General features: G+C 40.3%; 2 protein-coding genes across 8 annotated transcripts in view; one reads left to right on the top strand and one right to left on the bottom strand.

Annotated features, from left to right (window-relative positions):
• PAQR3 (progestin and adipoQ receptor family member 3) overlaps positions 1-13,646 on the top strand; it is a 31,808-nt gene extending 18,162 nt beyond the window's left edge. Inside the window, exons 6-8 of one of the 6 annotated variants that reach the window (XR_001918206.1) lie at positions 2,692-2,840; positions 5,479-5,597; positions 11,496-13,646. Coding sequence is in view for 3 of the 6 variants with exons in the window: in XM_018049631.1 (XP_017905120.1) it covers positions 2,692-2,834 (143 nt within the window). In the remaining 3 variants the exon portion in view is untranslated. Of the gene's footprint in view, positions 1-2,691; positions 5,424-5,459; positions 5,673-11,495 lie in introns of those variants that run through there. The other 5 variants (XR_001918207.1, XR_001918208.1, XM_018049631.1 and 2 more) reach the window with 5 other exon arrangements.
• BMP2K (BMP2 inducible kinase) overlaps positions 5,771-14,705 on the bottom strand; it is a 122,284-nt gene continuing 113,349 nt past the window's right edge. For both annotated transcript variants that reach the window (XM_018049628.1, XM_018049629.1), the window contains one exon: positions 5,771-12,941. In XM_018049628.1, coding sequence (XP_017905117.1) covers positions 11,527-12,941 — 1,415 coding nt within the window. In that variant the 3' untranslated portion in view covers positions 5,771-11,526. The remainder of the gene's footprint in view (positions 12,942-14,705) is intronic.

Genomic DNA, 14,705 nt, shown 5'->3' with positions numbered 1-14,705 from the left:
CATGTGTTAGGGAAGGAGAAAGGATGAGGAACCATGAACTAGAGAATGGATAGACTGCAGAACCTCAGGCATTCCTCTCTGCACGTGACCTTTCACTTCTGGGTTTTAAATAAGGGTGGAATACAGAGAAGAACTTGTGTATAAACGTTTGGATTTGGGAACATAACTCAGACATGTCCCTGAATTGAAGGCCCACCCATGTTCTAGGCAGGGTCAGAATTCTCCTGAGAAAACAGTTCTGGTGAAATACATTTTCATATCATTTTATTAATAATTATTTTATTATGAATTTCTTCTTTTTCATACATACAGGTAGAAAATTAACTAATGAAAGTTCTCTACACTTGTGATTATAGCAATCATGTTTTTAGGGCCAAAAATATTCAGATCAAAAGTTCTCAGTTGTCTAATACAGGACACCTATAAAAGGTCAAATGTTATGTAACTTAACTTTTCTCAAGATGAGCGTGACATAAAACGTGCCCCATGTAGCTGAGTGTGTGGTACATTTGTGCAGGGGAGAAAACAGAGTCCATGAAAAATGAAAAGTCTCTACAGATCAAAGTGATAGGTAGTGTCAGGTGTTCATGAATGCATGGCTTAGAAGTCTTGTCTGGCCAGTCCTCCCTGATGACCTGGCTCTAAGGAGAAGCACATTGTAGTGGTAGGGAGACGGTGGGTGAATACTGTGAAATCAAAACCCTTTTCAAACCTAAGAACTTACTTTCAGCTTATGTCAGTTTTTTGTTGTTGTTTTTTCTAATGTAAACATCACAGTGGCATTTGTTGGGTTCAATGATCCCCAAGTTCTCCATGGACAGAATTCAGTGAATCTGTGATCCTCAGTATTTTATGCTTTAAAAATGAGTATGAACTTCACTAGGCTGTCAAACGGTCCCACGGCACCAAAAAAAAATAAGGGAACAGAAAGGATTCTGTTGACTTAAACACTTTAAAATCCACATACTATACTGATTATTGTCCTTGGTAGAGAAGACAGAAGGTTAGAGAATATTTACATTATGTGACTGTAGATGCACCAGGAATTACATTTCAATTTCTATAGTTCTGTATTTTGTTATTTTTCAGTATGCTTCTTGCTGCTGCTGCTAAGTCACTTCAGTCATGTCCGACTCTGTGTGACCCCATAGATGGAAGCCCGCCAGGCTCCCCTGTCCCTGGGATTCTCCAGGCAAGAACACTGGAGCGGGTTGCCATTTCATTCTCCAGTGCATGAAAGTGAAAAGTGAAGGTGAAGTCGCTCAGTTGTATCCAACTCTTAGCGACCCCATGGACTGCAGCCTACCAGGCTTCTCTGTCCATGGGATTTTCCAGGCAAGAGTACTGGAGTGGGGTGCCATCGCCTTCTCCATGCTTCTTACCTGTTAGTTATTTAATCTCCTTGGAATTTATACTGTAACCAGAGAGAAATTAATTCTCCAAGTTGTCATTCCCTTTTCCAGAGGATCTTCCCAACCCAGGGGTCAAACCCAGGTCTCCTGCACTGCAGACAGATTCTTTATTGTCTGAGCCACCAAGGAAGCCTGTATATGAACTAACCAGCCTTAGTTAATTAACCTATTTTTTGTTGTTGATCAGTTGCTCAGTCATGTCCCACTCTTTGAGATCCCATGGACTGCAGCACGCCAGGTTTCCCTGTCCTTCACCATCTCCCGGAGCTTGCTCAAACTCACGTCCACTGATTCAGTGATGCCACTCAACCATCTCACCCTCTGTCGTCCCCTTCTCCTCCTGCTTTCAATCTTTGCCAGTATCAGGGACTTTTCTAAGCAGTTGACTTCGCATCAGGTGGCCAAAGTATTAGAGCTTCAGCATCACTAATTACATTTTTCCATTTGTTCCATTTGTCTGATAGTACAAGATGCAGGTCTGAGCTGTCTCCTTACACACCTGCTTAAAATTAAAAATGCTTCAGACTTATACCCAAACACAGCTGTGTCTCTGCTTCATGCCTAATTAACTCCATGATTTGTAGCACTCATTTCCATTGCTCCTCTCATGTGATGTCTTTTCCTCACCAGATATATATGTTGAGACATGGGAGACAAAAGGTCAAATTCCTGAAATTAACCACATCTAGATTTTGAAAAGACATTTGGAATAGTATTTCTGAAACTCACCAGTACTCTTCACGAATACAACCTTAAAGTCAGACTCAATATGAATTAATCTTTTTTTTAGAAAACATTTGGGTCTGTGTTAATCTCAGTTTCTGAGACTGCCAAAATCTTTTAGCTGCTCAGTCATATTTCCAAGGCCAGAGATGGAAGTATATTTTTATTTAAAGTCAAAATCAGTTCAATTCTGTCATTCAGTTGTGTCTGACTCTCTGCAACTCCAGGGACTGCAGCATGCCAGGCTTCCTTGTCCATCACCAACTCCTGGAGCTTGCTCAAACTCATGTCCATTGAGTCAGTAATACCATCCAACCATCTCTCATCCTCTGTCATCCCCTTCTCCTCATGCCTTCAATCTTTCCCAGCAACAGGGTCTTTTCCAGAGTCAGTTCTTCGCATCAGGCAGCCAAAGTATTGGAGTTTCAGCTTCAGCATCAGTCCTTCCAGTGCATATTTACGACTGATTTTCTTTAGGACTGACTGATTTGATCTCCTTGCTGTCCAAGGGACTCTAGACTAATCAGTACTCATTTCTCTCTTCCTTCCCTTGCAGGACAACTAAACTACCTCGGATCAAGCCACCAAATATGGCACATCCTTGCAGTAGTGATGTTATATTGGTGGCATCAGTCGACAGTGTATGTCATGCAGTATAGACACAGCAAACCCTGTCCTGACTATGTTTCACATTTGTGAATTCAGGTATGGCCGCCTGGGTGTATTCAGTTGTTAAGCAATATATAATGGGGAGCTCTAGACCCCACCATTTCTAAGATTCCCATTCATTTTTCCTTTTCCCTCTGATTGGGTAATATCATGAGTAATATTTTATAAATATGGAAAAATATACTTGGGGATCAGTAATAGTAACTGCTTTGTGGGCCCTTAAGACGACTAACTTGCTGCTTGTACAGAAAGTGAAAATTTTAGTTGGTATTCCCTAAGAATCATCTGAATAACCTGAATGTGAAGCCAGTACTCCTTTTCCTGAGCACCAGCTTAACTTCCTTAGGAAGGGCTCACCTCTGTTATAAAGTGGAGTTCTCTTGTATGGTTCCTTTCATAGAAGACAGAGTAGATGATCAAGTTTAAGTGCCTAATCAAGGCAGTGTTTGTGATGGCCTGTGCTCAAAGCAAGCTGATCGTGATTCTGAGTAATCACTAGCCTTTCTATGGCTGGTTTGTGAGAAACCAGCACTTCAGATCTTATTTCCTGTAGGTTCTCTTCTTTGGAGTGCTGAATTTTTTAGTTTGCTAGAACAAAACTTTAAACCTCTTCTTCAAGTTGAGAGAGGTGTGGAGAAAGGGAAAAGAACTTGCATTGTCATTTCTCATCCAGTAAAAATCATACGAAGAACCAGTTACATGACAGGTGACAAATTCTGTGGTCCAATTACCAAGTTATTGGCCATTTAAGCTTTTCAGTTTCCAGTATTATGATTTAATCCCATATAGAAGAGTTGAGCTCCTGCCCATAGATGGCAGATTTGGGGCTCCGGAATTCCTATAACAGCAGACTTTTCACCTCTCTGAGTTTGCGGTCTTAATTTCTTGATTGATGGGGATTCCCAGGTATATGGTGCTACTTTCAAGGCCACAGAATCCACATGGCCCAGTTCTTGACACTGAAATGAACCTTAAGCCTTAGAAAAAGTCATGCAGATGCCCCGTTTGATGACATGATTAATTCACCTGCCTTCTGGCCTTTCTGTCTGTATGCATGTGTTAGTATTGCACTGAGAACTCACAGTATTGATAGACACTAGCTAACATTTGGGTCTGGTACTTCACTGTATATATTAAAAAATAGATCTCGCTGCCCTATACCACAGCCTAGCACCCTTGTTTTCTGGTCTTCTCATATGCATAAGTTAAATCCCTTAAAGCAGTCATTCATAAAAATGTTGTTTTTTGGAATATAAAATATTATCCAAGTTTCTGAATGGGTTGACATGAGCTGCTTTAATTACTGGTGTATATTCAAAACTTTGAACTTTCTAAGTATCAGGAGGTGTTGACTGATAGTAAAGTTTATTCCCAAAATGCCACTTAAACATTTGATATTTAGAATGTTACTTTAATGTGCCCTAGTTTATGCATCTGTAAAATTTTGTATTTCTTTTCAGTGTAGTGTTGCTGGAATATGAATTCCCCATGCTAGTATCTCAGCAAGGCGAATTCTCCCCCAGTAGACTAAGGGCACACCACATTATACCCATTATTCTGATGGAACACCACTATGAAAATGGCTATTTTAAAAGAACTGACCAAAAGAAAATGACCAGAAATTTGATCCATATGCTTAGTGAAAGAAGATTTTGGTGAAATGGTAATAGGATATATTTTCTCTAAAGTATCCATATTGACTTACATGATACTATTGCTTTTAAATAGATATTTTGTCGTTTTTGCTAAACAGAATATACTGAATGGTTATAATTAATTTAAAAATGAAGGAGAAGTCTATTTTAGGTCTGGCACCATTTTTAATTATAAAATCTCAAAATAAAAACATTAAAGTTTCATTTTTTCCAATTTTTAGAAAAAGTCCTTTTTTGTTATAGTGTATGAGTTATTTAATCCTTGACTTCTGAATTAATTGATAAAAATGACCAATTTTAAGACTTCTTAACTTAAAAAGCATATAGGTCTGACTGAAAGGAGAACTAAATTATACCATTGTAAACATTTCATCTTTTTATGAAAATATTAAATATTGTAAGAAAGTTCTTTTTTATCTTTACTATGATGTACTTATTATATTATAAAGTAGGGAATGAACGAATGTGGATTGCTGTCAACTATAAGCACTTCTGTATATCAGCATTTATTGACCACCTACTGTGTGCACATCACTACTGGCAAAAATTTTAAGACATTGTTAACATTAAAGAATAAATATTTAAAAATTGCATATGAATCTGAGCCTTGTAATAATGTATATTTTTGTTTTTGTAGATTTATTAAAATAAGATTTTAAAAGTACACTAGTCAGCTATGGTATTAAAGTACTAAAAAAGACTGCTTTTAATTTTACCAATGTGTAAACTATAAAAGCTGTTTACCTATAGACTTTACAAGTACATTTTAAAATTATTCATGACTTTTAAATTGTCTGTAGTGATTTGTAAGGTTGTAGTTAACTCATTTAAGGGAATTATCTTTCTACATAAAACCGCTTTCAAATAGCAAGATAGTGCTTGTCCTCTTGTTACACTGAGAGCAACTCAGTGAGCTGCATGGCAAAATGTGAATTATGTAAATAAACTGGGTTTACTAAATATATAAGCGCTGTTTGTCTTTCTTTATAATGCATAACAGCTTCACGATCATGTTTTAGAATCAGGAATGAAGCTTCAGGGAGTGTGTGTCACATCTCTGGCATCCCACCTGGACAGAGTAACCGATTTGAAGATTGGCATTGACTGGCATAAAGCTGTACAGCTCTCCACTCGGCAGGTACCGACGTAGAGATATCCTTTGCTTGCCCTGCATTAAGTATCAAGGGGCATAGCCTGCACGTCTAGATTCCTGGTGAGCCGAGTAGATCTGTATTCACTTGTAATGATCATTCTGAGCAGTTTCACCCCTGCCAGAATATGTGCAATGAAGAGTCAGCTCAGCTCTTTGGGGAGGGGCAGAAGTGTCTTTTATTTATGTGCATTATCACAGTAACTGTTTATACTGAAAAGAGGTACAGATGCAATTGGGTACCAACATCCCCTGAAATTCTTTACCATACTTGCTGAGTAGGAGAGAGAATGATCCCAAACTTGAAACTACCTTTGAGAAAACATTTTCAGGAAGAAGCAGTAACACTGTGGGCGGGGGTCTCCTGTGAACAGTGAAACTTCCATCCTTAGAGGGCAGGCATGATAGCCACTAAAGTCTACTTATACTCTGCAAACCCAGGATCAAAAACATTGCAGAGCACACATGTAAATTCAGTAGTGTCAACAATCTGAAGCAAAAGTGAACTGTCTTTTTAAATGTGCAACAAAGAAAACTTCAAAAGCTCATGCTTTTAGTAGGAAAATATTAACTGCATCTTACATACGATGCTGGAGTTGGACTTTCTTAAAACGAGATTAGCTTGCTCAAAGTAAACAGCTCTAACTGAAGCATAGATTCTTCTCTATAGTTAAAACTATAACCAAATTTGCACAGTGGCACAGTCTACACTATGCATTTTATATAACTTATATGTGATATTTTGCTCCTTTGTACCATTAATTTATTAAAAAGAAACAGGGCCCTTATTTTCCCATATAACCTTAGATAAATGTTACAGTTTCTCGGGGGGGGGAGGGGGGTGGAAGTGCATTTCTAACAAATAAGTTGAATCTTTCCACAAGCCACCAATCTGAAACTCCAGTTTGTGGACTAATACATAATATTGTGATCTCAACACCAAACTTAGTTCATCAATCCAATAAACAGGTTTTCTGTTTAACATGCCAAAGCCTCGCATCTGTAATCAAGTTATTTTATTTAACTAAATACTTATTAACAGTGAAAAATGTTATCAGTTTTTCAAGAGTTTAAAAAATAAATTTTATATAAAGCAAAAACTATGCTAAATATTCAAAAGCTACTTCAGAGTCTTACGTCTTTACCTTATCTTCATCACTGTAAGTATCAGTTATTGTAATCCCTGAATAAACTGTATGATCGTTTTGGTTGTACAGATGCTAGGTCAAATACTGTACAAACACAAAATGTATTTTCTTACTTAAATCCAAAACTGGGTGCTCCTTAGACCAGAGATCTAACCTTAATCATTTTTCTCCTCCGTTAGCTCATGCATAATAGATGCATGTGAATGAAAGAACTGACTAGAAGTTGGCATCCAGAATTTTTAATAAGACGACAAATAATGAAAAACTCAAAGTCATTGATTATAAAGAATATGCAATCCATTTGGGATTTATTGCATTTAAAGAAAGCAGATTATTAAAACAGTAGGTATGATAAATACAGTAAGAAAATAACTTTAAATTTCAAACAAAACAAAGTGAATGAGGGATAGGATTCAGTCAATAAGAATAAGCCATGTAAAGGCAATATAGTACTAAAATCAGTTAGTGCTTAATTAGATATAGGAAGGAGGAAAAAAAAGCAACTGATTCTATTTCATAACAGTTTCCCAGCTGTATCTGAGGATTGAAGTTAACTTTAGAAAGTATGATCTTAACAATTAGAAATATAATAAAGATGAAAATCAGGTTTATTAAAAGTTAAAATTATTTGCTTAGTGGTACATAAAAGGCTTCAGAAAATTCAAGTTTAACAAAAAGTGGAAGTGTAATCAAAGAAAGTGCACTTAAAGCTGTTTGCCAGCAATTAAAAAGTAGCCTATTATTATTACTATACTGCTTACTATTAGATGACTTTTCAATCACAAAAAGAGCATAGTCATAAAAACAATTCTCTTTCAGAAGTAGCACAATAAATTTTTAAATAAAAATAACCCCAGATGATGGCCCTTTGCCTTTTCATCTGTCTACCTTATTCTTTTAGTGGCTTTTGTAAACCCTCACTAGGAGTGAATGTTCTTTTAGCAATGATTGTGGTTGCAATTCCATTCAAAATGTAAAAATTCACATTAACTCCACACTAGAGAGATGTGACATGTGCATGCAAGCGTGGGTTTATATATTTACCCTAATGTATAAACCCCACTGTGTATAAAAGTTTTTATATAAACTATCATTATGTTATTCTCACAGTAGATCTGTCAGTTCATTCTCACAGTAGATCACAGTCAGCTCAACACTGGACCTAAAATGATAAATGATAAGTAATTTTGCTGTAAAAAAAAAAAAAGAAAATGTTTACTGCACAGTCTACATATATTAAAACAAATGTACCCAAACTCCTCAGAACCAGTGATACGAATACACGTGTACCTTCTCTCAATGCTGATATGAAGTACCACAACCTAAAATAAGCCAAGCAGAGAGTAGGAAAGGGCTCTGCCTGCTGCACACCAGAATACAGGAGGGTTTCCCACCAGCAAGATGAGGACAGCGGTCTGTCCCTGTCACATGACAAACAGGGGAGGATCCAAAGCTGCTTCTGTCTACAATTCCAAATAATGGCATAACTGGGCCCGAGTACACACACACACACACACACACACATACACACACACAGAGGAAAGGGCTCTGCCTGCTGCACACCACAGTAGAGGAGGGTTTCCCACCAGCAAGATGAGGACAGCGGTCTGTCCCTGCCACACGACAAATGGGAGGATCCAAAGCTGCTTTTGTCTACTATTCCAAATAATGGCATAACTGGGCCCGAGTACACACACACATACACACACACAGGGCGGAGGTCACATCAGTGGAAGAATCACACTTTCCTGATGGATACTTCTGAATAAATATTCTAGTCAGTTTCACCCAGCCCACCACCTTTCCTCCTCCACCTAAAACATATATACCAAGCAACTTTTGTGTCCTAGCAGAATGTCTTACATTCCTCAGTGCCATAGAAGCTGGTCTTTTCAACGCTTAACATTTTGCTGAAGTGGTAACATTAAAATAATTAAGCAAATGGTCCGCTTTTTAAAAGATAATTCAAAACCAAGAAGCATGATTAAAGCTGTTAGGACAGAAATAACTTTGGCCTCAGACTTTTGCTAGCTTTGTAATATGTCACTTCCCTTTGTGATGTTCAAGTATTACAGGTTTAGAGTTATGACGACTTTACATGCTAAAGAAGCACAGAGGACAACTGATTAATAGAGACATGATTTCTTTTCAGCATTCCTTCCTTATATAAGAACTGGACCATCCCATAATAGAGCCAAACCGAGTGCTGTGTGCCAAGTATGCATTAAGCTCTTTCACACGTCTTGGGAGCTTTCTCATAATTCTCATAAGGGAATTAACTGGGCATCAACTGTGTAGAGTGACCTACAGTCTTAACAGTAGTGGGAAAACATGATGGGAAATGGAAAGCGACCCTAATCCTATAACTTGAGAAAATTCCTCCACTTGAACACAAAGGAATCTCCCCATTTCTATCCCTTTGGGTCCCCTATACATACTAAATGTTTCCTCTCGGCTGTAATCTCAAGAGGAAAGTCATTGTGATATAACAAGCATATGACTGTCAATATTTTAAACAATGTCAAAGTGTTTCTTTAGAATTTATCCAGCATTATAAGCCAAAGTGTCTGTCAGTGTCTAAATCATTTAAAATTATTCAGTGTACTGAAAATGAGTGTAAGCAAGCCCTTGGTATCTGACAGACTCTAGATATTTCATATTACATCCCAAGGGGACCACACTAATTCATCTGTACCCCTTATAAATTATGAAACTCATGAGGTCTAGCAGAGACAAAGGCTAATAAGGACTAAAATAGTCAAAGAAGCATCTTGTATATACATCAACCAACAGATTTTCATTAACAGATTGTTTGATACAAACCTACTGTAGTTCATGAATTGACTGTGTAATCATCAACTCTTCACTTTGAAAAGAAAGTATCACTTGAATCTACTTTGTAAAGTTTTAAAGAACATCTACTTGAGCATTTGCGTTAGCAGTATTAATCAACCTGAGAATCAGAAAGAGAAAAAAAAAGGTGCAAACATAACATTTGCCTTTGGCACAAGGACAAGTAAAACTGGTGCGGCTGGGCTCTAACATTTACGCAGTAATGACTATCATGACTGATCTGTCTCTGCTACACATCATTCACATATTGCTTCCCTGTTTGTCCACAAATCTGTATCTGATTTAAAACATAGAAGAGAGAAGCAAGAAAACATAGAGGGTTTAGTTACAGATACTTTGTTTCTTTCCAAGTTTAGAACTATGAAAACAGGCAAATAGCTCATCCCAGTTTGGGCACTATAATTGAGATTCTAATAAGATACTGATAAAATAGATTTTAATTGGGCTCAAAGCATTAATTTAAAATACAGCAATCAAGGAGAGTGCCAGCTGATAGGAGTTTCTACCCTTTTCTGTAAATAGCTTTAATGGTTCTAGAAACTTCCAGATGTTCACTTGCAAAGCAGGGACAGTTAACTAACTTAAAATGGAGACATAGGAGAAACAGACTGTATTCACATCAATGATTTCTACCTTATTAAACAGTTTCTATAAAATCTCAAGTTTCTAATTAGGATTTGTGATGTAAAAATCAAAAGGCAATTTGGTAGCTCGGTTCTTTTCACTGAAGTCATAATCGGCTAACTAGCAGAGTTGAGATGCTAGCCCCTCATCACCTTGACACCTTACAGCCACTCTCAGATCTCGGGTATTAGTGCAGAGGTACTTGCGGCAGGATGTGCAAGGCCTGCCCGTAAGGCTTTGTGGGATTCACTCTTCTGTTCTCTTTATTAAACTACTCCACCCTTCAGACCTAACTCCAAAACTGCTGCTCACCAGACGACTTGGGGAATAGTTGGTGAAGGTGGTTATTTAATAAAGCACATTATTAAATGCGACATGATTTTACATTGTAAACGTCTCAGAAACTCAGGGTTTCAGCTACATATTTTTCCCTAGACTATTTCTCTATGACCCTTGTCCTCACTCCCAGTTTTTCCAATAATCTGTTTTACTAGAGACATGATAAAAGTTTTTAGCTAGAAGCCATTCAAAATCAGAACATGAAGTGTTCCTGAAGTACTACCGAGTGTCTTTTCCTCTCTTCTATAATCATTCCTTTTTACTCTCCATTTTTCCACCCATCAGCTAGCTATCTCTAGTTTTTGTTCTAGGCTTCTATGTAATAGTCCATATTAATGGCACTTGTTTTTTAATGAAACAGTTTTAGGCACAACAGTCAGTGACTTCTGGCTCCTCTTTGTTAGAGAAAGGTGTAAGGACAAAAATCTCTGCACTCTCTGGATAACTTTCCCATTCTTTATGAGAAATGGATTTTTTTTTTTTTTGACCTCGTGGAAATTAGAAGAGATATTTTTAAAAAAAAATACACAAATGCAATTTGTGTATATACAAGTAACCTTAGTTTTAAATGCTAGATTCTGGAATGAGCCTGGGATGTGCGCACAAGTGACATTCTGTTTTTATAAAAATAACGCCACAACTGCCGGTTGCTTTTCAGGGGCCACACGGGTTCCCTAGATTTCTGTGCGGTCAGGTGGGGAGCTGAAACCCCAGGTTAGAACCTGCCACCTTCACTTCCTTTGCACCTGCGTGAAGAGACGTGGAATCACTACCCTGTGCAGATACTTCCTTTTTCTATTTGGTTTATTTAAAAATCGCCTATTCTGATTGACCTGTAAGAATGAATGATATAAAGAGCTATACAAATAAATTTTCTTTCAAATTCATAAAACTATTCATACTTCTTTTTTCTTTGAAACAGGAGTTAATACCAAGAGTCCGTCTGAAGTCCTCTACTGTTTAGAAGGAAACGGAGCAGCACCGAAGGGGTCTAATTCGACGGGCTGGGGCTGTTGGGGCTGATGGGAGGTGATGCTCTGCACCACGAGTTCTGTGAAGGGCACAGCACCAAAATCATCCATTTTCAACGCCTCTGCCCCGTGGAAGGAGCCGTGCAGTGAATTTGGCCGGGGCCTCCCGGGCAGGACCGGGTTGTGGTCGGCGCTCAGGCCCTGGTGCGGGGAGTGCCAAGGCAGGTCCGGAGGGTGGAAGGGCTTGGCCCCGAAGGGGTCCAACAGACCCTCGTCGGCTTGCAGGACATGCCCGCGGTCCTTCCCATCAGTCAGGGCCACGCTGATGTTCTCCTTGGAGTCTGAGATGGTCAGGAACTCGTTGCTGCTCTGTGAGTCCCGGCGGCCCACCCTCCTATGCCGGCGGGCCCGCTCGGGGGTGCGGAAGGCGGGCTTGGTCGGCTTCTTGGCGCCAGTCGGGGTGCCGTGGTGCCGCTTCCCGTTGCTCTTGGCCGTGTCCTGCTTGGTGCGCCTCTGCCGGGAGGACAGTTTCTGTAGGCTGCGCTGCTTGACTTTCTGCTGCGGACTCCCAGTTATCTCCTCGAACGGCACCAGCCCAAAAAGGTCCTCGCCGCTGTCGCTTTTACTGGCGGACGGAGGGAAGGGCTGGAACGGCGTGGAGCCAAAGACATCCACGCTGGGGGGGCCAGCCGGCGCGGCGGGCGCGGCGTGCGCATCGCGCGCCATCACCTTCTTGCTGAAGGGCGCCTTGGTGAAGACATCGAATTCCTCCGGCTCGAGCCCCGCGGCGGGAAGCCGGCTCTGCGGAGAGAGGTCCTTCTGCTCCCCCTGTTGGGGCTGCTGAGCCCGCGCTGCGAAGAAAGGGACAGCGCCAAAGACATCAAACTCGGGTCTGGGGGTCCCCGCTCCCACGTCCGAGGGCACCCGGGCGGACATGAGGAGTGCTGCGCTGGGACCCTGGACCGCGCCACCGCCGGCTGCGCCCCTGTAGCCTGGGCTCGCGTCGCTGTACTTTGTTTTGGCCTGCTCGTAGTCCGAATCGGAGCTGTGCTTCTCCTCCTCTTCCTCATCTTCAGAATCCATGAGCAGAGGCCTGTGCCCCATGTTTTCCGGTTCAGTGTCATCGTCATTAAAATCTCCTTGTTCTCCCTGGAGAACTTCCTCATCCTCTTGCTCTTCCTCCTCGCTGCTCTTCGGAGAAGGGGGATCGGACTCAAAATCACTCTCAGATTCGTCGTTCCCCTTTTGCACTTGAGCACGTACTAATGAATTCTCTGAGGTTTTCTTTCCAGTCCGGTGGTCTTTAGAGACTGGACTTCCTTTTGTATTCTTGATAGGGTTTGCAGTGCCGTTTTCTTGATTCATGGAGGGATGTTCAATTTTCTTTTCAGGAGAATCTGCCAATTCAAACAAAAATTGTATCATCTCAATGCATCTCAAAAACCATTTGCAGTAAACGTCATGTACTAATACAAAGCCTTACAGATTGCTCATATCAGTTCCCTTATCGCAAGACTTATTGGCACGTCTTTGTCATTAGGCTCTTGAGCGGTGGGTGGGGGGGGGGGGAGGTGATGCACTTGGCCCCTAGTTAATGGTTAGGTCCTTGAAGCCCAGACCGACAAACTTGTGTTTCTACCCTACACACCACCTACTCACCACAGGTGGTCACTGACAGCTGTCTTACTTATAGTACCCAGAATAGGACTCTGAATATGGTACACAAGCAAATTTTCTTCTCCCAGCTTCAAAACAAGATTATCCAGCCAATTGCCCTGCCAAGAGCCCCCATTCACCCCAACCTTATGCTTCTGTTTCGACTCTGTTATTAAGTTTTCCTGTGGAGATCAACAAGCATGAATAGCTTATCTGCTTAGACATGTTTCACTGTACTATTTAAAATTGGCATTCTGGGAGTTTATTGTGAACAAGTATCTTATGGGCTGGGTGAACATGAGCGCATCCCCATAGCCTGATCCAAGCTGAGGACCAGTTACTGCACTGCGACCTATCAAGGACACCTGCCTTCCCAAGAGGGCACATCTTCCTTTAACTGTCACACCTGTACTAGTAGACCCTGTATTAAAAGCACTCTACCTTAATGAAAATCTTAACTGTCAGTATGGTTACTGTATGGTAGGTGACAAAAATGCATCAAACACAGGGTTCTCCAATTTCACTGCATGCTACATACAGGGTAAACATAGAGTATGTTAGCTTATATGAAAGTATATGGCCCTCCCAACACACTGGTGTACTGGATTGATTTTCCAGAAAAGTAGGAAACAATTTGAATTGATCCAATTACATATCCATTCATCCCTTCCCCTCTAAGATCAGATATTTTCAAAACAGTTAGCTAGGCTTGGGAGTACAGTCTTTAGTCATGAAAACTAAATACCTTATGATGGATGGGCTATTACTTTCCCATGATTAAATGGCGGTCCCCATGGCACAGGACACCTCCAAGTTACTTCCTTCTCTTTGAAAGTCAGCACTGTTGTCTTCCTTCCTCTCTGACTATTCCCTCTTGTTCAAATTTGTTAGCGACTTCCCTTTCACAAGCATCTCCTTAAACACAGATGCTCCGCAGGGTCCTAACCTTGACTGCCTTTCTCCCTCTGTATGTCCTGCCCTGGGTCCTAACTACTTGTATGTTAATCAACGTTTATACCGTAATGACTGGATCTCTAATAGTTACCATACATACTCACCTAGCCTAGTCACCTAATACTCATTCATATATATATATATATATATATATATATTCTACCATTACTTTAAACTCAGTAATGTCAAAAGAGATCATCTTTTCTCTTAAAATGTGCTCCTCACCAGTTCCCTCTAAAGTAATGAATAATATTTCCATCTACCAAATTCTGCAAACTAGCAGAAATCTGGAAACCATCTTCCCCTTCCACCAGTGTTTTTAAAATCTCAAGATCTGGTCCCTCTTCTCCCTCCACCAGCTGTGTATCCCACCCTCTCCTCAGCTTCACTTAGCAACTCCTCAGGCTCTCAACTTCCCTGCCTGCCTCCAGTCCTATACCCTCAAAGCAGTTCCTCTACACTGTCACCAGAATGCCATACCCCTCAAAGCAGTTCCTCTACACTGTCACCAGAATGACCTTGCCAAAGTACTCACCACATAGCTACTGCTG

The sequence above is a fragment of the Capra hircus genome, chromosome 6, assembly GCF_001704415.2.
Source record: "Capra hircus breed San Clemente chromosome 6, ASM170441v1, whole genome shotgun sequence".
Taxonomy (NCBI): domain Eukaryota; kingdom Metazoa; phylum Chordata; class Mammalia; order Artiodactyla; family Bovidae; genus Capra; species Capra hircus.
This window is presented reverse-complemented; position numbering and strand designations above follow the sequence as displayed.